Genomic DNA, 23,664 nt, shown 5'->3' with positions numbered 1-23,664 from the left:
CGAAAAGCGAAAGTGGAAGTGCAAGTGTCAGAATAAAGAGCCGTTTAGTTTTTAGCCGTTAGTTTTTAGTGCTCGCAGAATATGGGGCATGCTGGAAATGCAAAGGCAACTAACCACTCCGATGAAATTTTTAGCAGAATGAAGTGCTTTCGTATTATGAAAATATTTATAGGTTTTCCTGAGATAGATATATTGGAAACTGTGACTCTAATAATTCACTGAAGTTTGGGAGATACGCGTGAGTTTCATTGCTTAACTTTTTCGAAGTATAATATCGGTAGAGGTCTGATAGGTGTATGTTTCAGAAATTTTTTATTTGCTGACAGTTGCTGTTATTTTTGTTTTCTTTCAAACCACGAGCTTGGATTGTGCATCTCTTTCCAACAGAGTCGGCAATGTCCTCTTGAGTTTCAAGCTGTTTAATTAGGTAAGTCCTAGGATTGATTGGCAGATTTACTAGTTTTTGGCAAGCCATATCCGTAGAAAGGGTTTGGTTTTAAGAGTTTACCACGGTGAAAGTGATGTGACAGAAAATGGAAGTACGGTTACGAACTAAAAAAAAATATTTATATATAGGAATTAAATTGATAATTCAAATGAGATATTGCAATATTGGATATTGCTCAAACTAGGAATAAAATATGGGTTCTACAGAGTGGTGGCGGCCGTTGTACCTGAATAGTTTTTAGCTATATTTGAATTCGGTAAGTGGCGTTTAATTGGAAAGAGTTGAGTTATTTGCAAGATTCGTATTTATATATGTACATACATATGCATATACGGTTCTGTGTATGTGTGGTGCTGAATTATCGTATTTGATTTGGCAGAAAAACTGAAACATTCGAAAAACCGCTGGATCAGCGTGAATGTGTGCTGAGGAACCTATTAATCAGTTTATGTGGCCATTAAAAAGGCTCGGACCACTAAGAGGAACTAGGGCATCCGGTTTAAGCTGCTCGAGTATACTCAGTGTTGGACGTTCAAGCGTAAAAATATTCACAGCAAGTCAGCAAGTGCATCTTTTGTTCAGCCTTGCCCAAGTTGGATTTTTGCAGCGACATTGAGGCATTATTGGGGTCAGAAAAAGACAACCTCCTCTGCGTTGGAAAAATCGAATATAGAGGGACTTAGCTTCGCTCGGTGTGTCTATTGACATAAACTGGGGAGAAAGAGGAACGGCTGTCATCAAGCAGAGGGTTTTTTTTTGGAGACTTTTGAAGGCAGTAAAAATGTGGACAGGGCTGCATTTGGGTACGATGATAAAGGTTAAGAAAGCAATATGTGTCAGAAGGAAAGATTTCTTAAAAATTCCTAACGACTAAATATAACTATTTAAGGGATAAAACGATGTCTGCATAGTGGAGCTTAGTAGTGGATGAACTCATACAGATACTCACTGATGAGATTTCGCGTACGACATAATGATTATTACCCCATTCTCAATACCCTCTCAAGTACCCTCGTCCATCGACATCGTCCAAAGAGGATTCAACTTAACTAAGAGGTGTTGTGCGGATATAGGTTTGACTATCAATCCAACACAGACAGCTATTATCCTTTTTACCAAGATCGGTGTCGCTACAGAAGTAGCAGCGAGAGGATTCTAATTTTAAGCGATAGCTAGGCGGCACTCAAGACTTTCCCATGCTTCGAGATCAAATTCTCGGTGGTCCTGAAGTATGCAGAGAGGCTTAATGCTCTGGTTCAGAACCATACTCAACTCAAGCAGTGCTCACTCTGCCGTGATTAAGATACATAAAACGACGCATTCCTTGTACCGGAAAGGTTGAAATACATTTCCAAAATTTATAAAAATTTGGTAAGAAAGTATAAAATTATAACTAAAATTTGAGGTCCTCGAGAAACGGGGTTGCAATCCTTTGATTAAATTTTTGTGTGTTTTAGATTTCAAGCGGATAATTTTTTTACTACCCACAAAGTGTTCTATATACATATGTATATAGCTTTCATTGTTAAATTTTACTGTTATACATACAGTGTTATTGATTTCGTAAACTTCAAAGGAAAAAAAATGTAAAGCATTTATGGTAGAAAAATTAAATTAATAAAGTATAACAATTCATTAAATTCATACAAAAAATGAATGAAAACTAATAAATTCGCGTTGGTGCATTTACATATACATATATGTACATATAAATATATCTGCGGAAATTTGACAAAACAATTTAAATCTATCTTTAACGGACAAACCAAATAGTCTACGTCGGCAAAGCTGTTTTTTACCGCCAGAGCAATAAATTTTATTTAAAAGAAGGCATTCATTGAATTGTTGAAAAAAGAGACATTTAAAAGTTTGCGAATAGTGATAAAATATTTTAATATTTCTTTCGAATTATAACTTTTTCTTTTTTTGACGGTAAAATATGTTTTGTCGACATATGTCTTTGAGTTGGCCGTGAAAGATAGACTTAAGTTGTTTTGTCAAATTTCCGCAGAAATATTTGCAATTCGCTGGTAAATTTGCCAAACGTTTTGGTTAATTTGTGCAAACAAAAATATTCAAATATTCAATATATGTATGTATTCACAGCTCGGAACTGGTTAACAAGTTTTAATTAAAAGTAAATATTAAGTGACGAGCCGTTGGAAATTGCAGTTTAACAACAACCGCAGATAGAAAAAAATTCAAAAAATTAAATGAATGCTGGTTGAACAAGCAAAAATAAACTATACCAATTACCAAAATTGCAGCAGAAATAAAAGGTAAAAAAAAAAAAAAAACTAGTCATATGTATGTATGTGTATATACACAGTTACACCTTCCCTAGAACACGGCAATTGCAAATAAAACAAACGGCCATTTGGTGTGTAAAAAAAAAAAGATGGCAAATACCAGCACTACATACATACATACGTACAAATTCAAAGAATGAGTGCGGAAATTGCTGTTTCATTGAATGCCTTCGAAGGAAAGAAAATAAAAAATTTTAACAAAAAATGTTAAATAAAAAATCTAAAATATTAAAAAAATAACTAGGCAATGCGAAGTGCTAAAAAACAAACGCGCAGACTTGCTTACATACATAAAAACGAGTACAATATGTTGTTTTGATTTTCATTTTGTTGGCGGATAAATTTGAATTTTTTTTGTACATCTCGGTTGGTCTGGATGTGTGTGAGTAGTGCAGGCTTGCAGTGATGCGTGCAGCATTTTTCTCTCAATTCAATTTATTTTTAGTTAACATTTTAGGCATAAAAACTGCTGCATTTTTGTGTGATTTTTTATTTTTTTTACCATTCAACGCCAGGCAATCAAACTTGTTTAATATGCAATCGAAGCGGATGTGGATGCGGATGCTGATTGCCACATGAGTAAATGGCTTCCCTTTCCCTCCTCGGCCTTGATTGCCATTGTGCAGCAAACGCCGAAAATATATGTATATATGTATGTATACATATGTATATAGGATGTTTGTAGTTGCATATATGTATGCGACCATTCTTTGTATTTGTTGTAAACGGCGGGTGGCCACTTAATTGCTTCGCCAGCGGAAGAGCAAACAAGTGGCGCAGTTTAGGCGCTGGAGTAGGATTTCGCTTTCACCTTTTTTGTTTTTGTTTTGATTTCCTATTTTATTTTACGAGCTTAGTATTTTAGACAATCGAGTATGGCAGTGTTGTTTGCTCTCGATCTGTTTGTTGCGTGAATGGAAGCTGAAGTTGAAGTTGAAGTTGAAGTCGAATAAGTAGGAAGAAAAGTACGAAGTACTGTTCGATTTTTTTCTATTCAAAACATAAATATTAAGTAAAACATTTCAAGTCGAATAGAAATTTTAATAGCAATGCGCTGCGACATCTATCGCATCAAAAGCACGCTTAGAGTCACTCTGCAGCCACAACTAACTGCGTTTGAGGCTCAAAAGGAGTTATTTTTACCTAAATTCCTTCATTTATTTCACTCAACTAAAAATTGGTTCTCAGAAGTTTATTTTATTATTGTTTATTAAGCTAAATTTCTTCTAGCTGAAAATGTACTGAATTCCGAAAAGCAAAACACTCATAAAAGATAAGAGCAGCTTACGATTAAATGCATTGTGGTTTTATATGCAAATAAGGAAATAAAGACAAATGAATTTTCGGGTAAGCACATAAATTGAGAGACAAATTGAATGCCAAACAAAAGCGATAATGACGTCATCAACAATAAAAATACATACAAATTTCGATAACGCAAGCCACAACAAAATTAATACAGACAACGAAAACGATAAAGATAACGAAACTGATAGATAATAACACCGATAATGGCAACAAAGATTTTGAGTTAAAATTAATTTGTATTTTTTAAAATTCCGCGCGCGTAAAAAATTTGCATAAATAACACAGGCAGTGCTCGGTGTCTCCAATTAATTTTAAATTTATCAGACTGTTAAAATTTAAAATAATAAATTTTTTTTTAGGAAATATTGCCGATATATTTTCAAATTGAATGGTGAAACTGGGCACAGGTATGTAAAATTAAAATGCAGTTTTTTTTCTAGCACATCGAGATTTATTTTTTTTGATGACCACAATTTTCATGAAAAGCCAAAAATTAATTAACATAAAATTAAATTTTTACTTAAAAACAAACATTATTAGTAAAAAATAACACTAAAGAGAGTCAATCTGAAAATTTTTTTAGAAATTCGAATTTGACGCTAGTAAAATGCGGCAACACTAATAAAAATGAAAAAAGTGAGGTTTAGCGATGATGAATCATTTGAATAATTGATGTCATATACCATGCGCCGTTTGGGTGTTAATGGTTGCGGAGCCTGTAGAGAAATTGACTACAAAACTAGAGAGAGCAAGAACAACGAAAAGTACTTGCTGGAGCTTTTACGAAATCAATTCACCATACAAGATACTATCGCAAATATATTGAAGAAATAGAACGAGGTAATCTGGAAGAACTTCCAAGTAATCAACGAAACAATGACGAGACATGCTACGAGAAACACTCAGTGATATATGGAAGGGTAATGGTCTACTGGAGGTAGTCTAATACACAGGTAGGAGGTAATCTAATAGGGATAAGTAGTAATACCCAAAGCAACATTTTGTAAACGTTGATGTCGCTCAAACAGTTTCAACAACAAATAACGAAAATCATAACGAATATTCCCAAGGGTATGAACTTGCAGACACGGACATATTAGAGTTAATGAAGATTGCAAGATTGGCGATTAACTAACGAAAACTAAATTCGATATTAACAATGAGATATGTAAATATTTGTAGAGAAAAAAATCTGATATTAGTATCGGAATTATATATAGCAACGATAACATTAAAATCGCTAGTATAAATATCGATGTGGATACATATTGTGGCGAATACTGCAGCAACGCGAAGCGAACAAAAAGAAAATGGCAGAATGTTCGAGGGATGACGTAGAATATTCGACAGTGAGAAACGTCAAGTAGATGAAAACTACGAACAGCGAGAGAATGAGAGAATGAGCGATACATATCAGAACGTTCTAGAGTTGCCATGAGTGCGAGCGTAGGCCGCTGCTCCAGTTTGTTGCAAGTGAGTTGCGAATCAGAGAGCTACAAATCAGGTTGTAAAACAGAGATCAATTGTGTTAGCAAGTGTTTTAATTGCCTTAACGAGTATTGTTAATTGCTGTTATTGCATAAACAAGTATTGTGAAGTGTTTGTTGTACAATAAAGGTACTGTAATTTGGTCATCGTGAGTGTTTATTTAACAATACAGCGATTTTTGGTAAATCCGTTTAGTAGTCAAGGATAATCGTGATCGATTGCAATAATAAAAAGTCATAAACCGATACCACTTTGCTATAACTATTTTCAAGATTTTCTCGGACATATCATCTTATCCGATCTAAAACTGAATACAAAATGATGCTTTAAATGCCTGAATCTTATAGAACTAGATTTTTGAAGACAGCACGAAACGGTGTCCTTTTCGTTGACGGCTATAAATATATGCAAAATTGTCACAGCTCGGCTGAAATTAAGGCTGTGATCTCCGTGGACTGACTAGGATCTCTAAAGAGATGCCACATAAATACAACAGCCTTAGCCCCACTTGGATTTCCAGTCACACAGATTGGTAACTGTATGGCAGACGAACTGGTAAGGGGAGATAGGACCAATGAGATTCTTACAGAAAAACAACTCACTGGTATGCCCATTGCAAGCTGCTTTTGAGAGAATTATTCTAGGCTATAGCACACAAAATATACTTAGATACAAAGCACAAGGTGATTGTTCTTTAAAAAAATCTGGATTTGGAGGGATTTAAAGAGATCTCAATAATCACACAGGTTTACAAGAAAAGGAAAGTTTCTGCATATTGAACCAAACCTCTGTATCCCTATATTAATGCGAATCTGAGGTCTGTTACCCCTATTTGGCGTCAGCGGCAACAAAAACAAAAATTTTTATTGAATACATTTTTTGTCCTAATTGACGATCAAATGACCTCGAACCTGACATTATGGATAACGGACCTCGGATATGCTATCCAAGAAACATAAATTAAGGAAATTCACCCAGGCTTTAGACAGACTAGGTAAATTGGAAATAGTAATGCGTGCGGTAGGAGAAGCGCTATGAGCTCTTTTTTTTGTAGCTATGGTCGGTGAATATTTTTTTAAGACAGTGGTGAGCAGCGCAGGCTGAACTCCATAAGCATGTGCCTGCTTTAAAAGATTGACAAGAGTTTCTGTACGTGTGAATATATTTATATATTTAATTATGAATGTGTCTTACAAAAATAAAATGTTTTCTTCTCAGATCAACGCGTTCGAAGTTAAAGCGCGAATATTCCCTTTTATTGAAATATTTTTTGTTTCCTTTTCAACAGTTTTCATACAAATTTATATGGGTCAATATTTTAAGTGATTCTGGCGATTTTTACTTATTTATTATTAAATGCAGAACTACTGCTGACAAATAACAGATTGTATTCTACATACACATTTATAAGTGAGATATGATAACGTACGAGGGGAGGCTGAAAAGTCTTGAGCATAATTATGTTTGAGTGTAAATAATGTCTAGTACTGCGTGTTGCTAATTTCTATTATACTTACAGTCGGTTTCTCCAGCAATTTAAATGGAAAATTATTTTATATTTTCTGTCAATTTCCATATAAAATTCAAAAAATTTAAATAATTTTTCACTTAAATTGCCTTCGTGAAAATCGCCAAATTCCTCACAAAGAAGCAAAATAAAACGCCGATTGAAATATTTGACCTTCATTTGCCACCGCAAAACGTTGGAGCCGAGAATTCACGCACGGCAGAGACTCGCTGGAAGATGATCCCATGCCAGGGCGTCCAAACGCAGCCGTTACCACTGTTTGTTTTTTTTTTTGAGTATTCTGTTCGTTGACTATAACATAGTTCTGGAGTTACTGAAAAGGAAAATAATGTTCTGCTAAATTACGCCGAAAAAAACATATTTTTCAAAAAAGTCAAACTTTTTAAAATTTTGAAAAAAATATTAATTAAAACTTTACAGGAATACTAGAGCTTATGAAAAGCTGCACAGGACAGCTTTAATTTTTATTATTTTCAAAAATTCTACTTTTTCTTCTTTTTTGGAGTAAATATTTTTTTCGGTGTATTTTGCAGAAATTTCTTTTTCCTTCTCAAGAATTCTAGAACTAGTTTTTTTTTGTCTTTTTGCGTCATACCGTATGTCTACTTCCCGCACATATTTCTATCCGCTATTTTTATACCCTAGGCCCAAAAACTTTTCTGCCTCCCCTAGTATGTACGCGCATATGTATGCATGTATGCATTAAATGAAACGAATTGCAATATTCTTGCTTCTTCTGCAAGCGGACATTCAAAGTTTCAGTATATAAGCATTAAAGCGTTAAATATTTAAATAAAAAAAAAAAAATCTGCCAGAAGCTGATTGAGCGAATGCTTATGCATATATGTGTGCATGCTCAATATTTTCTTATGATAAGAAACTTTTTGCTTAAGTGTGCTCACAAAAATATTTCGGCATTGGCTATAAAAGCATTGCAAGTTGCTGAGCGCTAATCAAAGAGCTTCCGACTATTTTGGAAATAAAATCGAAATTTAATTCCATTCAAACATTTCATTACAAATATGGTTAACAGCAATATTTACAATGAGGATGAATTGAATCCGCCAAACTGGATAAATGAGGAATTCTTCAAGCGGATACTCGATAAAACCGAAAGTGAAAGTGTGAAGGTGTGAGGGGCATACTTATTTTGGTGTCCATAAAGTTAGTATATATATATATTTAAATGAATTAAATTTTCAGATCAACACCTTGCTGCTCTCTCCCGGCACCCTCAAGAATGATCACTACTCGAGTGTACTTTTTCGTGCAAAGCTCAATTATGCTCTGTGCTCCAAGCCCAAAGAGGAGAAGACGCTTTCGTTTATAATGAAAACTGAGCCAAATGTGGATGGTATAAAGAAGGATAAAATGAAGCAGCTGCCGCTCTTCGAAACTGAGATTCGCATGTATACGAAGGTGTTGCCGAAAATTGAGGCAGAGTTGCGAGCGATTGGCGATAAAACAGTGCTCAGTCCCAAGTGCGTTTGAGATGGACGGTTTGGGTCGAAACAGTGAAGGCTGAACTATTTTATTTATTTTTTTTCCTGTCCTTATTTTAGATTATTCCACTACAGCCTTCAATCGCCACAATGTGTAGTGTTTGAGGACCTTGTAGCCGACGGCTACTCTACCATTAATAATCGTCGTGGTACTTTAGAAGAAGTCAAATTAGCACTACTTAAATTGGCTAAAATCCATGCGATTACTTTTAAATTGGCACGTGAGGTACTAAATATTGAATTATTTTTTTTTTTTACCCAATCCACTTCTCACATACATATATACATACATATATTTTCTTTCATCCGAATGCCAGGGCGACCAAGTCGTCAATAGCTTTCATAAACACTTCATAAACACAGTCGATATACCGAACTTCCCTGTGCTGAGAGATGGCATTAAATTAACTAAAGAAATAGTCAGAGATGCGCCGGATCTAGAAGAATATTTGCCCCATATTGAAGCAGCTGAAAAGTTTTTGATACCCAAGGCATTGGATGTATTGAATGCGTACACGAATGGCAAACGTAGCGGCATTCAAGTGCTGAACCATGGCGATGTTCATGTCAAGAATGTAATGGTGAAAAATGGCGATAGCAAGCTGCGTGAATTGTTGTTGGTAAGAAAATTGGTTCATGGCGTAAACAATATGCAGAAGAAGTGTCAAGTGCAAATTAAGAAGTCCTCGCAGGGAGGTACGATAATAATACCTATTTACTTGCATTACGAGCGAGCGGATTAGAGCAGAGAGCTTAACAGCTCGCGAAGTAGAAAACACAGTTGAAGTAACACAGGTGGCGTCGTTTTGACGTATCCTTTGTTTCTTAGCCGACTCTGCCATAAATTCACATTTCGGCTTAAGTCAAAATACTTCCTCTGTATATTCTTCATTCTTTGGTGCTATATATTCTATGTATTTTTATTGCATTACGTCCTTGCTTTTCACACAGCTCGATTATCAACTCAGCATTTTCGGCTCGGCCGCAATTGATCTGCATTATGTCTTCGTAATGTTTTACAGTCCGGATATGAGGCGTGACCACATGGACGAGTTGCTTTATTACTACATAACGAATTTCCAAGACACGTTGCGCAGAGTGCAGTATCGGGGTCACATACCAACAATTACAGAATTCAGAGCAGAATTGCAAGAACATCGGCACTGGGGTACATACAAATTTTTTTTCGCTCAGCTTTAAGGAAATCGCTTGAATGCTTTAAAACTACCCGAACTTTTCCCCACCAGGTCTCTTCTTGTTGTTCACATTGTTGATCTTTAACTATGGATTTGTAGATGACAGCATCGAGGTGTATAAACTGGTTGAATCGGATGCAGAGCGGAGAGCATATTATACGAAATCGAAAATTGTGAATGAGCTGCGAGTGTTGCTGCCGCGATTTTTACATTTGGGCTATTTTGAGCAGTAAAAAAGTGGAGTAATCTTAAAGTTACTAAAATGAATCTGAAAATATTTTTTTTTTTTACATAAATTTTTTTTTATTGTAAATAACCAAAATGCAAATACATTGGCAAAATATTATGTAATTCAGCCATGTAGTTTTTATTATAATAGAGCTCGCTGCGCTCTTCGTCGGTGGCCATCATGTGATCTCTATCCAATAGACCGGCGCTAAGTGCATAGCGTATGGGCAGAAAGCTGAGCAGGAGGAAGAGTGCTGTCAAAAAAAGACTGTTTATTTAATTAAGAATTATGAGATATTCTATAAATATAATAAAATTGTAATAGGCTGATATCTGCACATTAAAGATATTAAGGACAAATTAATAGGGAAGGGGGGGGGGGGGTCCTTATTAGAGCAACAGAAGCCAAATCAACAATTTTTAGAATTTTTGTCTGTATGTATGTTTGCACGCGTATCACTTGAAAATTAATACATGGAATTAAATGCGGTTTTCACCGATGCATTGCTAAAGATCCAACTTAAAATAAAGGAACAAAATAGTTAGAGAGTTGCAATTTGTTTGAAAATTGAAGTTTAAGTAAATTGATAAGATAAAGTAAATATTGAAATATGGCTGCGACAAGAGAGGAGCTTAAGAAGGCTTACAGGATAAAATATTTTTGTTGTTTTTATTTATCAAACTAAAGAGGTTTAGGAAAGCTTACTGCTGAAAATATTTTTGTAGCGGGTTGCCACCTATTTGAATAACCTTATTCTGTTAAAATTAATACTGAATTCATGCATATTTGAAGGAAGATGAATTTCATTTACAAGATTAAGTTCCTTTGAAAATATATTAACTAACACCCTTATTCATAAAAAACTAGTTTGTCGTGACCCGCTTCGCTGAGTATTGGAAATATTAGAATATTTCATTTAACTTATTAAATAATTTGAATATGACTTTTTAAACAGGGCGCAACACTCTACAAACACCTCAAATATTTTGCAAGTGTCCAAACTAATAGTTTCCTAACACTATTTCGCTGGACACGCAAATTTTAATACATGATGTAACTTGTGTATAAGTTAATTAAGTTCCGATTTTGTAACAGATGGCAACCATATTCAAAATATTTTCAAACTGCAATCTTTTTAAACCTCGTTCGTTTGACACCCATATTGTGATACATATTTCAATTATCTAATTTCCTTAATTCAAGTTGAATTTGAATTTTGAAGCAGTTGGCAACCCCTAAATGTCATTTAGAAATACGGCTTTTGCAAAACTATTTCGGTTGATAGCCATATTGCAATAGCTAAATTAAATTATTAAATAATTTGAATTGGATATAATATTTTAACAGGCGGCAACCCTATTATCTTATCTAACTTATCCAAATGTTCAAACAAAAGTTATGTCAAAACTCTTTTGTTTTAATATTTCATATAATTTGTATATAATATAATTCAATTCCACTTTTCAAACAGGTGGTAACGCTCTTCAAAATATTTTCATACTACAACCTTCCTAAACCTCTTCTGTCTGACACCCACATTTTAATAACACATTTCGACTACCTAATTCCCTTAATTCAAGTTGAATCTCATTTTTTAAATTCAGTTTGTCTGGAAGGTGCCCCGCGTTCCTTCCCCAATAACGCCCATTTTTCTCCATGAGTATGGTATTGATATGATACATCTCCGTACCGAGTTCCTCTACTCTATCGCAATGACTTCCCGAGATCTACAGTAGGATAAATCGAAAATTTGTTTGAAAATTTCACTTCTTAAAGCTCTTCAAATCTATTTTAATTTTTATATATGTACATATAAAATAAGCGTTATTGTAATCAAAATTGTAAACGAAATTCTAAAGCGATACTGTTATCTTTATTGTTGGCATTATAGTTGTCTATACCGTTATCATTCCACCGGTGCTATTATCTAGAATATATCGTAAACTCTCACCTTATTGGCATACCACTTACCCAAAGTTTTTTGCCGCTTCAATTGTTCCTGAAAACATTCAAAACTTAACGCCTCCACCGAACAGCCAAGCCTTTTCAAAGCCTGCATGAAACTCTCAAAATAATACTGTAAGAGCTCTTCTCGATTGTTGGCACGCTGCTCAGCGGTGTAGAGCATGTAGAAGGCATAGATGAGATCGTTGACCAGTGGCCCCACATAGGCAAGTTGATAGTCCACCAGCAGCACATCCGCTAACTCGCCAGTTACACGATTATGTTTGAACATTAAATTATTGGCAAGTAAGTCGCCATGGCAAATGCCATAGTAGGTTTGCTGCTGGTGGTTCAAGAAATATTCGGTGTATGTGGCGCGACATTTGGCAGCCCAATCTGGCTGGAGTTTCAGAAAGTACGGCTTATATGCTGCCAAAGTAGGCACGGAGCCTAGCATATCGATGAAATTTTTGATACCGCTCGATATGAAGGAGCTATTCACAATGTATGGAATAGTCATGAAGCTATGGCGATATTTATGGCAGATTTCAGGGCGCTGGCAATTAATGTGGAAGCAAATCAAATTTTAAATCAAAGTTTAAAGCAAATAAAAATGCAAAGCACCAACCTCCTTTGCTAGTTTATAGCTTGCCGCATGCCATTTGGCCAACTTACGATAGGCTGCTTTAATTTCGTTCACAGTTAGCGCACGCATGCGCACGATTTCATAGCCCAGCTCGGTTAAATCTTCAAACACCAATACTTTTAGGGGCCTGAGCGTATTGTAGAGGCAGCTGTACTATTTCATATACATACATACATATTTACATACACACACATATTTTAAAGTTTTATTTTTTTCAAGTTTTCAATCAATTTTCTACCTGGCGCCAAATTGTACGCATTCGCCTGCCAACTGCAATGCCTCTTCCAGCCTTGGCACGACTTCAGTGTAAATGCCGATTTCGGTTTCGAAGAGCTTGGAGTCCTGCAGCAGCCGTTGTTTCTCGCCCCGCAGCTCAGGTAATGCTTTCACAATTAATGATTTGCTTTGCTGCCGTGGCGCGGCATCACAGTCGGCTGGTAAAGTAAACGTCACGTTGGCTCGGTACATTACACTTGCGTAGTGTTCACCCTTTTCGGTGGCGGGCTCGATTGTTATATTTGTTATTTTAATTTTCCCCTTACTGCTTTGCGGCTGCAAGACTTGCTCAAAGAAGGCATTGTTCAACCATTGCGGCGGCACCAGTTCGTCTTTGTCGTACTCGGTTATTGAACTCATAATTCTGGGTAAATAAATTAAATTAAATTCACCGCAACGTCCACGCTAGGTAAGTAGTGTAATTAATCTAAATAAATGATAAGTGACGAAGTGTGTAGCGAGTAGTTTAAAAGTTTGAAAACATAGTTGACATTTGATTCTAATATTTATGACAACTAAGGAGAGAGAGAGAGATATGGAAAGAGAATGTAAGATGTGTCTTACCATTAAGATTCCGCTTATAAAAAAGTGTTGTAATAGAAGAGATAATTCGAACACAATCTTCAAAAGAGGCACAACCAAAAAAAAAACGGTTGGTAGATTTTTTTACATAATTCGCAGAATATTTTTCCAATTAAAGCAAATATTTTTCCTTCATGACTACCTATGTATAGTGAATTTTAGGTTTTGTCTACAATTTAATTCACTTCTGTGATTCAATCTGCTAAGGCACTTATAAAGTTTTTAAGTGGGTTCTATTAAAAAGCATTAGTTTGGGACTAATTTATATTAAAACGGATGTTTCAAAATCTGACATATATTTTAAGGCCTAAAAATGTCAAATTATCTATTATAAGAGTATACCGTTACATTAATAAAGAAAGGCCCTAACTATTTTGTTTTCGAAATTTGACTCTGCTTGAAATTTGGTACATTACCTCAAATCTTAGTTTCTGTACCCAGCAAAAAAAAATCCAACTGAAAATTTTTAGCTTTTATAAATTTCTGTAACTACTCCGTAAAGAAATAATAATGTTAATTAAAGACTTTCTATAGTAGGTAAAATACGGACGTTTTTTACTTTTACTAAGAATTCCGACCGAAAGGAGATAATAATTTGGCATTACGTTCTGAAAATTTTTACTAAGTATGTATTCGTAAAATTCTATTTTATACATTCCTTTATTTTTTGTCTAATTTTATGTAGTACTAGTATATGGCAACACATATATGAATATATAAGTATGTACCCATGTTTGTATGTAGATAAGGGAGAGTGTTATCTAACAAAATATACAAATAGCTCACTCACTCACTTAGAGGCGTTGAGTGATAAGAGTGTGTGTGGCTTAACTACATACTCTAATTAACATAAAGTTTGTTTGTTTTTTTGCTCTCACCAGCTCTCCCTTTGAAAATCATAGTCAAAGCAGTTTCTTAATGAACAAATATTAGCATTTTTCTCATTTATTATTTTTTAAGTACATATCTCACATGCGCACACATACATACATATATGTTAGCGTGCATGTGAATGCAAATCATGCTGTTTTATCTACAAAATTTAGCTGCAATAAAAGATAATGCATTTATATTCGTTTCATTTGCACAGCTGATTATTTGGAAGCCACTTGCCTGTTGTTGATTACATTTTTTAATTAAACCGTGGAGAGGTTTATAATCTGTATTGCAAAGCTAACTGTGAAGCGAGAGGTATGCTTTTGTGGCGCCACTGTTTTTACTTCGTAAGCGCAGACATAAGTATATCAAACTACGATTTCCTTATTTCGTCGACTTCGTAGCTCCTATATTCGTTTGCATAAAAAGAACACAGATGTCCGAATTGAAGCTACCGAAAATGCTCCTAAATTCGTGATAATTCGCAGACACGATGCAATGTGAAAAAAAGGAGGGTATATTCGGAAATATAAATTATTTTCTTCCCTTCTAACGAAAAAATCGGTTTAGTTGTTCTGACATTCTAAAGGAATTTCCTCTTTCATTTCATATGTTTGAAATTACAAAGTCCTTTAAAATAAATACTGACGTCAGAGAGAAAAAAAAAAAACAAAAATGCCATTTTAAATAATAAAGTAGGTTTCAAACCCATTTATTTATTATTTATTTTATGGTAGGAGAGCTTCTCAAACAATATAGAAACAATTTGTTCGATTTCAGTTGTTGAAAAGTAATGAACATCTAAATACCGGGACTAATCCCGGGATACCGAGATTGTGTAGTACATACCGTTATGTAGTATGATGTGCATGCCCAATTAAATATATAGCAAAATACATACAGTGGTCAAAAAATTATAGCCGAACCACTTTTTGCCAAGTTTTAGCGTATTATATTTGATGTTGTTTAATTTTTTTGTTATTTTTTTTATAAAAAAAAAGTTCATTCTTTAACAAACCCCGTGAAAATCCAAGTTTCCAACTTTGTGCAAAATAAAAAAAAATTAACATGCTTTCGTACAAAATTTTGATCTTTTTTAAAAATTCTAAAAAAATCAACTGTAATTTTTAGCCATGAGAAACTTGTACTTTATTCTACTAGAATTCAAGGGGCTACAAAACTGCATATTCAGAATTTAATTAAAAAACTCGAAATTTTAACGAAAATTTGTCGATTTTTTTTTTAAATTGCATACATTTTTAAGGCAGTGCCACTAGATTGGTACATTTGTACAGATTTGTGCATTTTTATATTAGGCTTTTGTTACAAAATAAAAAATTGAGAAAATTTTTTTTTGTAGTCAAAATATTGGAATCATCTATTCCAACAAATTGTTTTTCGTGATTGGGATAAAGGAGAATATTTGGTATTCACACAATTTGCATACGATTTGCACCAAATTTCAGCAAATATACAAGCGTGTGACACTGCCTTTAAACTTGTATTTATGCGGATGTTGTTAAAGAATGAACTATAAAAAACTAACCAAAATTAAATAACAACAAGAACCAAAATTTTAAAACTTGTCAAAATTTGGTGCGACTATAATTTTTTCGACTACTGTACATAAGTTGACTATGTTTACTCGGCCTTGCTATCATAGTAATAATGCCTTAATATTCGACTTACAAACAAAATACGGGCAGGAATTTCCAAATTTCAACCCTGCTTGTGTGAAATATTTTATTTTTATCAGTATTTTTCTTCCAATCAATCTATGTTGAAATAAAAGTTAAAATGAAAAACTATTTTGTACTTTGTCAGCTTTTTTCGAACATAGAAGGGGCATTCAACAACGTCAGTCTTGAGTCAATAGATCAATCACTCATCTGAGTGATTCCTCAAGAAAAACTAAAACACATTTATTATTCTCTGTAACTGTACGGCATTATCTAGTAGATTGCGTTTTCTAGGGTTTCCTTTCTTCAGTTACTTTGAACAATTGGGAGATTTAAATCCTACGTGCCTTACGAATATCGCAAGGATACGAAATGGTTCAGCAAGGGGGAGTGAAAACTCTTAGTTCCGGTATCACAACGGGTCTGCAAATCGTGGCGTATGTGTGTCCCTACGTAGCAGTGGCAACCACACCAACCTACCTACCATATATTAAGCATAAACTGGTAGCCATCTCATCAGTTGCAAATGCCCAACACCGGGTAGGACCACAATGATAACTCTGCGATTATAATAGCTGAGCTAAGGAAGCAGCACTGAGTTACTAAGTCACATTTTTTTCAGAAGGCAGGCACATTGCTTTATATATAGTTTCACTCAGTGCTGAGTTACGAAGACCTGTTGTGGTCGTTTCCCTTGGCTACTGAGGCACTTAATCATATGCGCAAACTGAATTTCCTTAATGACGACGGTTTCTTCCGATTTACATACTTGTATATCCACCTCTATAACAAAAAATTTTTGACCTCCTCTGGGGTATTGGTGTAATATATGATATTATCTTTAAATGCTTAAAAAAGAAAATAAAATTCAACTGCTTTTGTTTATCTTATCCCATTAAATATCTACATTGCCTGTAGTCATCAATCGTAAAATCTGTGTTCGTATGGAAAAGTAGCTTATGTCGAAAGGCCGGCTTTAGTATAATGCGGCATTCCCTTTATTTTTTAAAGGACAAGGAATTTTTTGATGAGACTTAAAAAGAATATTGACTTGCTAGTGGAACTATTTCTTGTACGTTTATTTGATAAAAGTTGTTTAACGGCTTAGCGCCCGTAAGTCATTCGCAATCGTATGCTGCGAATGCCGATTTATACTAAAGCCAGCCTTTCGACATAAGCTACTTTTCCATACGAACACAGAAATATTAGTTAAATTATTCTAAATTCTCAGAAGCTCTTTGTGGTGACTTTCAAATTGTAAATGGTTTTAGGCATTATTAAATCTCTTTACAAATCAATTCTTGGAAAGTTTTACACTGCGAAACTATTTCAGTCGAATCTAGTATGTATTATTAATTGGAAATGTGATGAGATTTAGGAAATTCATAGCCAAATTGTTTAACAGCTAAAAATCCTTCTAATGTCATTATACAAATTCAGTTTTATCAACTATGGTTATTCATTGTTGTGTTCTAAATTGAACTGGGTTTAAAATTAAGATACTCATATGCATAAAATTACGCCCATAAGTATGTATAAATACATAAATACATAGCTAGTACATTTAGACGTATGAACATTTATTTATTAAGGAAGCACAAAGGTGTAAATAGAGAATACAAATTTATTGGAATTCATTTCGCATAGCTTTAAATTTTGCATGAATACTTAATAATACTGATTACATAGGTATAAAAGAACTTAACGAGATGTATTTATTTGAGAGATTAAATCTAAAATTCTACTTAAATTGCTGTTGTTGCTTGCACATGCGCTTAACTATTAAATTATATCAAGTGTCTGCTTTACTTTGTACATAAATATTTTCTACTCTATACGTACATACTGGTGCAGAGATTTTTGCTTGAAACGAATCATTTGGGTCACAATAGACCTTAAGGTCGCAGTGCTCTATCCCCAACAATAATAATAATCATACGGATCATTGCATTTTAGCACAATGAAAAACGGTTCGCAGAATGTTAACTCGAAATCTCGGCAATTAAAATTTTTGGCCAAGTGAGCTCCGAATTACAGTCCTACATAAAATGGCTGCATACCAAACCACTTTCCGATTACTTAAAATTACCGTAGGTTTCGATTTCTCAGAGTTTTTGTGTGTGTGGTTTTTTCTGCAAAGCGTTGTCATTTCTAATTGAAAAGCTAAAAAATTATTATTTGGCAAATATTAATGTAAACTACCTCTACCCCAACGCGTACGATGTCTTGTATGTGTCCAAGCACATAAGCTACGGCTGAGTACATATGAAAGCACAAGCTATTTTCACTCGTGAGCAGAAGAACTGGGCATAGATAGCTAGTGTAAAGTAAGTATAAAGAAATAAACTAAGGAAAACCAAAGCAGAAATAATATGGTGTTAATATAATAAAATCTCTTTCCAAGCGTCATTGATATAAGTCACCTTGCTTAAGTGTAGATCAGCGACGGCAAGAGAGAGCTTTTACTCCGCATGTGTCTATACGAAATATATAGAAATCTTAAAATCACTTTGCCCGCGAGCAAGGCGGTGTCCATTTCCGGTGTAGAGTCTTTTTTAGCTTTCTATACAAAAGCTCTCTCGGCCTGGCTTCAGTACTAAAGCTCTATCTGCCCACTTCTGATCTAAGTAAATCAGTGCAGGCCACTTTGGTACTGTGCAGAGCTTTTTAAGCTCGCTCCAGCACTCATATATGATGTTTGACAATCTTAAACAAGCTTAAAAGCTCTCTCTGATCGTCAGTGATTTCAAATAACTTACTTAACTATTGTAAGCACATTTTAGGAATACTTTGAACCTCGCATCTAAATAGCCATCAGTCAAATATTTCGGTAATAATTCCCGCAAATATGCAATGTAGTCAGGGTTTCTATAATAAAAGCTGCGATATTTTTTCTCATTAAATATTCGATTTATGGCAACATTGCAGCCCTTTGCGGGGTTGAGCGCGGTCAATGGTAAATTCGTAGTCAGCAAGTAAATTTCTGAAAGAGTAAAGGGAATCACAAGCTTTGCCGTAAGAGTAAACGCCTAATGCACACACACACCGAAATGTCGCCAACGTTTGCAATCTGCTGTGAAGTCATCAAAGCTTGGTACGTGACCAGTGAACTGCAGCTTACGCCGCAGGCCCTCAACAAAGCACTGAAAATAAAAGCTGAAAAGCTCATCACGCTTTTCATCGCGCAGCTGCCGATCGAACAAGGTCACACTCAAGTACTGCAAATCGCAGCCGGAAGGACCTAAAAAGCTCGCTTGAAAGTCAATCTGTAAATGCGAATTCAAAGGCTTGTAATTCTAAATTTTGGCACTAATAAACGTGAAAGCTTTTCTACTTACAAATACCGCATCCTCCACGCGGCCATCGGCTGTCTGCCGCACCATCAGGTTACGTGTGTGAAAGTCACCGTGATTGAGCACATAAATGGGTCCCTCCACCCCCGCCGCCACGTACGCATTGTTCATTTCCAGACAACGTTCCAACAATTGCGGCTGCATGGCGCGCAATTTGGTTAAATAAACTTCAAGTCCACCTGCCTGCTCGAGAGCCGCAATCATGTTTCGCAAGCCATTGTGCATGTATGCCGTATTCATTAGATTCGTTGCGGTGAAGAGGCCGTGATGCAGCGACACCACTGCCGCCCGGGCAGCGCGCTCACACTCTGCTGACGCGGTCGACACGGGTGGTGTGCGGTTGACGGCTCGTTGTTGTTGCAGTGTCACTTTATGGCTGACAGCATGCCAGCAGGCCAACTTGTGCAGACATGCCTTGACTTCGTCGAGCTTGAACAGGCGGTCGCGCAAGATGTCGTAGCCGGCAAGACATAAATCTTCCAACACAATAACGGGATGCGGCTGAAGTGCGCTGTAAAGGGCGCTGGGTGAGGAGTAAAAGAGCAGAGATAGGTGGATAGGTAAAAAGTTAAAAGTGCTTAACAGTGTAACTGAGAAACTGTCAAAACTTTATATCGAAATTTTTACTTTTGCTTTTGCTCTAATTTATTTTGTTGTCGGCATGATCTTGACTCTTACCGTCCACCGAATTTGATATTTTCTCCATAATGCCGCCAAATAGCTTCAAATTTTGGTATCACCTCGCTGTAGATAAGTTCCTCATTGGCAAAGAAATGCAAGCCGCTCAGCTGCTGGTACTTCGCCGAGTGCTGTTCTGGTACAGTTTTTATGATGACTATCTGTTCCTTGACTCTGCTGTTGTTGCATTTGTATTTGTATTTGTATTTTGTGGTCTCCCTTTTGAGAGGCTGGACTAATTTTCAAGTCATAGATCTGCAGGAGATTTTAAATGTACACTGGTGGTTAAAAGTGGACTAATTGTGTTTGGTTTTCAATATTTACAATGATTTTCAAGCTCAAATTTTTTGTTATCTTTTATAAAAATATGGTTCATGCTTTGACGAATACCATATAAATCACGCTTTTAAACTTTATACAGAATTCAGAAATATTCCACATCATTTTATCTACAGAAAGAGAAATCTAGGTAATAAGCATTATTATCAAAGGACTTCTTTGTAAATCCGGCCCTGGTTCAATGAAGAGGTTATTACTGGAAAAAATACCTAACTAGTACCTTATGCAATCCTTTTATTTGAAAAGGATACAGAAATAGGAAAACCCTTGGATTTTGAAATTTATCCAGCCTCGAAAGAAAATGGCAAAAATTATTTTACTCAAAAGTCACTGAAAGATTTACATATCGTCACCTGAAATGCAAAAAGACGTTATTTATTTTTTATTTTTTTCATAAAATGATGTGGGGAGATTTAATTCGATGAAATCCATCATATAAATCAAAAATTTTGAATTTTGAATTTTTTATCAGTTATGACTTTTTGCATTTCAACCAAGATATTGTATGTATGTATATTTGATATGCCTTCGTTTTATTGCCTTTTTTGTCGAAAGCAGGTTGGTTAGTTTATGCTGGCTGCCGTAAGAGGCCTCACATAGACGAAGGTAACAGAGTTGCCAGATACGCTTACGGCACAAGAAACAATATATTCCCGCAATGCTATATATTAAAAATGGCGAAACTTAAGCCTAATTACCACTAGACATTGATTAAAAAAAATATATATAATTTGTGCCATTTAAAAATGCAATGTGAAAAAATTTAATTTTTTATGAATCTAACAACGCAATACCTAAGCTAGATTTCTACTAGTCATTAAATGGCAAAAATTTTAAGGACAAAATTGAGCATTGAAAATAATCTTGTCATTACGTTAAACCATAGTCATAAAGTTCATTTCCACATTGCATTTTTTAAATGGCACCAATTTTTTTGTAATTTCAATGCCTAGTGGAAATTCGGCATAACTATTTCATAAGAGATTTTTGCCATTTAATGCTCAGTGGAAATCCATTATAAGTCAATTAAGTTAGTCTCGTTCGTGATCTGATTTGCATCATTCGAATGTGATGCATCCCACATACATACATACATTTATTAACACTTTGTTTTATGTATTTTATTTTTTTGGTGCAACCCTGTTTGCTGAAAAATTTAAGTAAAATTAAAAACTAACTAAACCGCTCTTGTTATTTGCGATTTGCTACATTTAATACATTTTTTTTTCTCTCTTTAATAACGTCCCACCTTCGGATCACCACTGCACTTTTCTATACTCCCAGCCACTTTCAGAAAGAATGCTCCATCCATCCACTTAGGCGGCACAAGTTCATCTTCATTGCATTCAATTGACATTTTTGTTTGTAATTTTTGTTCTACACTGACTCAAGATTATTCCGTTTAATTAATTATGAAAATATTTTATTAGAAACACATTTTTAAATTACGCGCCGCTGCACTTGGCATTGGATTCACATGCAATGCGCGTTGAGACGAATGCAAAACCAAACGAGTGTGGCTGGCATTTTTCTACTCGCTAAATAAATAGCTGCAAGCTGAATGATGCGCTCAATTGCACCGCAAAAAATTAAACAAGTTTTCTAGCTGATAAAATGTTTCTATTAGAGCGCTGTCTGTGTGTTTGTCAGGGGATGCTGTGCGGAGGTGGGAATTTTATTGTAATTGCTGAGGCATTAGTTGAGGGATTATTTATAGGTGCATATGTATTTATCGGTCTGTGTGTAAATATTAATATATGTATGTATGCAATATCTGTTAAAAAATTGTACAGAATCCCTGCAAAAAATGCGACTAATCCGGGATAACTCCGGGAGCAATCGCAAAGGAACATGCGACTTATACCAGTTTGGATCTCTTTACATGGAATGAACTGTTCGCTTCGGTTCGAGCTCGAGTTCAAGAGATTAATTGTTCCTCAGTAATTAGTTACTTTAAAAAAATTAAAATAAAAATTTTCACCAGCCGCGATCCGGTTTGTTAAACGAATACTCTAAAAATACGAATACTTTAAAAATAGAAGTATTTTTAATATTAAATTGTGATTGGATTGAGAAATTGTTGCTTGCCATAGTTCCAGCAGAAAAACTTCTAAGCTGTTCCTGATAAATCATTGCTATTTGCAACACTATCAAGGCTACAGCCAAATACTTATTCTTGCTAGGTAGGTTAGGCTGTGTACCCGATACGCCAAAAAGTAGTTTGGACCCCGAGCTGCTTAAATCGAATGAAAACCGATTAGTATAAGTAGGTCATAGTTTGGCCGTGTTTATACTGAAAGAGAGACGAATGTAGTACGGTCAAAGGCCAGAGATTGTCATCCTTTTGATAGAAAAACATCTGATTTGCTTTCGCTCAAACACAAAACGGCCGCAAAGCAATAAAACTTTTAAGAAAATCAAATGATGATAATTTCGGATTCACCAGTTTACTCCGAGAAAATCTACTCATGGTCGACATACTATCCTCCGTGAAGAAGCTTAGGATTATATTTACACCCAAATTGTGGATGTGCTTAGAAACTCCGAAAGGCGGATAGACAAATTAGCTTCAGTTCCTTTCTAATCAAAAACTTAGCAAAGTTGCATTCCACAACATTGATTACCAATGATCTCGTGGAAAACTAAACGGCAACGGATTCAATGCTTACCCTTATGGAGATGGTTAGTCGTCTATGAGTGTGCGCTGTTGTGGCTGGAAGACGCTATAGTGGCATTCACCAAATTGAGACTGTTGTCAACAGTCGTTGCCTGAGTTCATCTGCTCTTTTGCCATGGTTCCAGGCCTTACTCAATTTGGTGAATACCACTTATGTGTTTTCAATCCGATTGCAGGCAGCCTTTAATTTAACTGTGAAATGGTACTCTGAAAAGAGATGGCGATTAAAGCCGGCACCCTACTACCGTTACATTCACCAATATAAGCAAAGTGAATTTATTTAAACCCCTACAAAGTAGTCTGCTGATTTATTCATCGCATGAGTCAAAATAGGTAGGGTAACCTTGGACGAAAACTGAATTTTTATTATTCACACGCCTCAGCGGGTACCAAAAAGACTACTACTAAGATATTCTACATATGCCTATAAAAAACTTTATGGTTAAATATGGGACGTATTCACCAAACCGATTGTCGCATAAGCTTCGGGTTTCGCCCGAACTTATACTTCTTTTCTTGTTATTCATAAAATGTATTTATGATGACATCCGCTGAGAAAGAAGGAACAACAGCCAATTCAGACAAAGTTAAGTCCCTGAAAAAAAT

The 23,664-nt window shown here is 35.2% G+C and overlaps 3 protein-coding genes across 3 annotated transcripts; 1 reads left to right on the top strand and 2 right to left on the bottom strand.

Moving 5' to 3' along the window:
• The first annotated feature begins 8,009 nt into the window (after window positions 1-8,009).
• On the top strand, window positions 8,010-10,134 carry LOC118736655. The gene is made up of 6 exons (XM_036466702.1): window positions 8,010-8,211; window positions 8,285-8,562; window positions 8,644-8,809; window positions 8,901-9,203; window positions 9,535-9,751; window positions 9,831-10,134. Exons 1-6 carry the CDS (start codon window positions 8,104-8,106, stop codon window positions 10,010-10,012), a joined length of 1,254 nt encoding a protein of 417 aa, XP_036322595.1. The 5' UTR covers window positions 8,010-8,103; the 3' UTR covers window positions 10,013-10,134.
• Window positions 10,083-13,267, bottom strand: LOC118736746. The gene is made up of 4 exons (XM_036466765.1): window positions 12,837-13,267; window positions 12,581-12,746; window positions 11,980-12,508; window positions 10,083-10,261 (listed from the first exon to the last, which is right to left on the bottom strand). Exons 1-4 carry the CDS (start codon window positions 13,232-13,234, stop codon window positions 10,083-10,085), a joined length of 1,272 nt encoding a protein of 423 aa, XP_036322658.1. The 5' UTR covers window positions 13,235-13,267.
• Window positions 13,268-18,770: 5,503 nt separating this feature from the next.
• LOC118750305 lies at window positions 18,771-21,738 on the bottom strand. The gene is made up of 5 exons (XM_036485028.1): window positions 21,660-21,738; window positions 20,043-20,277; window positions 19,350-19,887; window positions 19,058-19,277; window positions 18,771-18,994 (listed from the first exon to the last, which is right to left on the bottom strand). The coding sequence occupies exons 1-5, from the start codon at window positions 21,736-21,738 to the stop codon at window positions 18,771-18,773; spliced, it is 1,296 nt and encodes a 431-aa protein (XP_036340921.1).
• Window positions 21,739-23,664: the final 1,926 nt, after the last annotated feature.

This window comes from Rhagoletis pomonella, unplaced genomic scaffold (assembly GCF_013731165.1).
Source record: "Rhagoletis pomonella isolate Grant_MI unplaced genomic scaffold, Rhpom_1.0 Rhpom_scaffold_00001, whole genome shotgun sequence".
In the NCBI taxonomy this organism is placed as follows: domain Eukaryota; kingdom Metazoa; phylum Arthropoda; class Insecta; order Diptera; family Tephritidae; genus Rhagoletis; species Rhagoletis pomonella.
This window is presented reverse-complemented; position numbering and strand designations above follow the sequence as displayed.

Bases quoted from the DNA above. Each gene is read 5' to 3' on its own strand.
- LOC118750305 (XM_036485028.1), bottom strand. From the start codon at position 21,738: ATGTCAATTGAATGCAATGAAGATGAACTTGTGCCGCCTAAGTGGATG. The intron at 20,278-21,659 runs GTATAGAAAAGT...CTTGAAAATTAG, and splicing joins CTTTCTGAAAGTGGCTGGGA to TCCAGCCTCTCAAAAGGGAG. The intron at 18,995-19,057 runs GTGTGTGTGTGC...TTACTCTTTCAG, and splicing joins CAAACGTTGGCGACATTTCG to AAATTTACTTGCTGACTACG.
- LOC118736746 (XM_036466765.1), bottom strand. From the start codon at position 13,234: ATGAGTTCAATAACCGAGTACGACAAAGACGAACTGGTGCCGCCGCAA. The intron at 12,509-12,580 runs GTTGGTGCTTTG...ATTAATTGCCAG, and splicing joins GCTATAAACTAGCAAAGGAG to CGCCCTGAAATCTGCCATAA. The intron at 10,262-11,979 runs GTAAGTGGTATG...TTTTTTTGACAG, and splicing joins GAAGCGGCAAAAAACTTTGG to CACTCTTCCTCCTGCTCAGC.
- LOC118736655 (XM_036466702.1), top strand. From the start codon at position 8,104: ATGGTTAACAGCAATATTTACAATGAGGATGAATTGAATCCGCCAAAC. The intron at 8,212-8,284 runs GTGTGAGGGGCA...TTAAATTTTCAG, and splicing joins CCGAAAGTGAAAGTGTGAAG to ATCAACACCTTGCTGCTCTC. The intron at 8,810-8,900 runs GTACTAAATATT...TCCGAATGCCAG, and splicing joins CTTTTAAATTGGCACGTGAG to GGCGACCAAGTCGTCAATAG.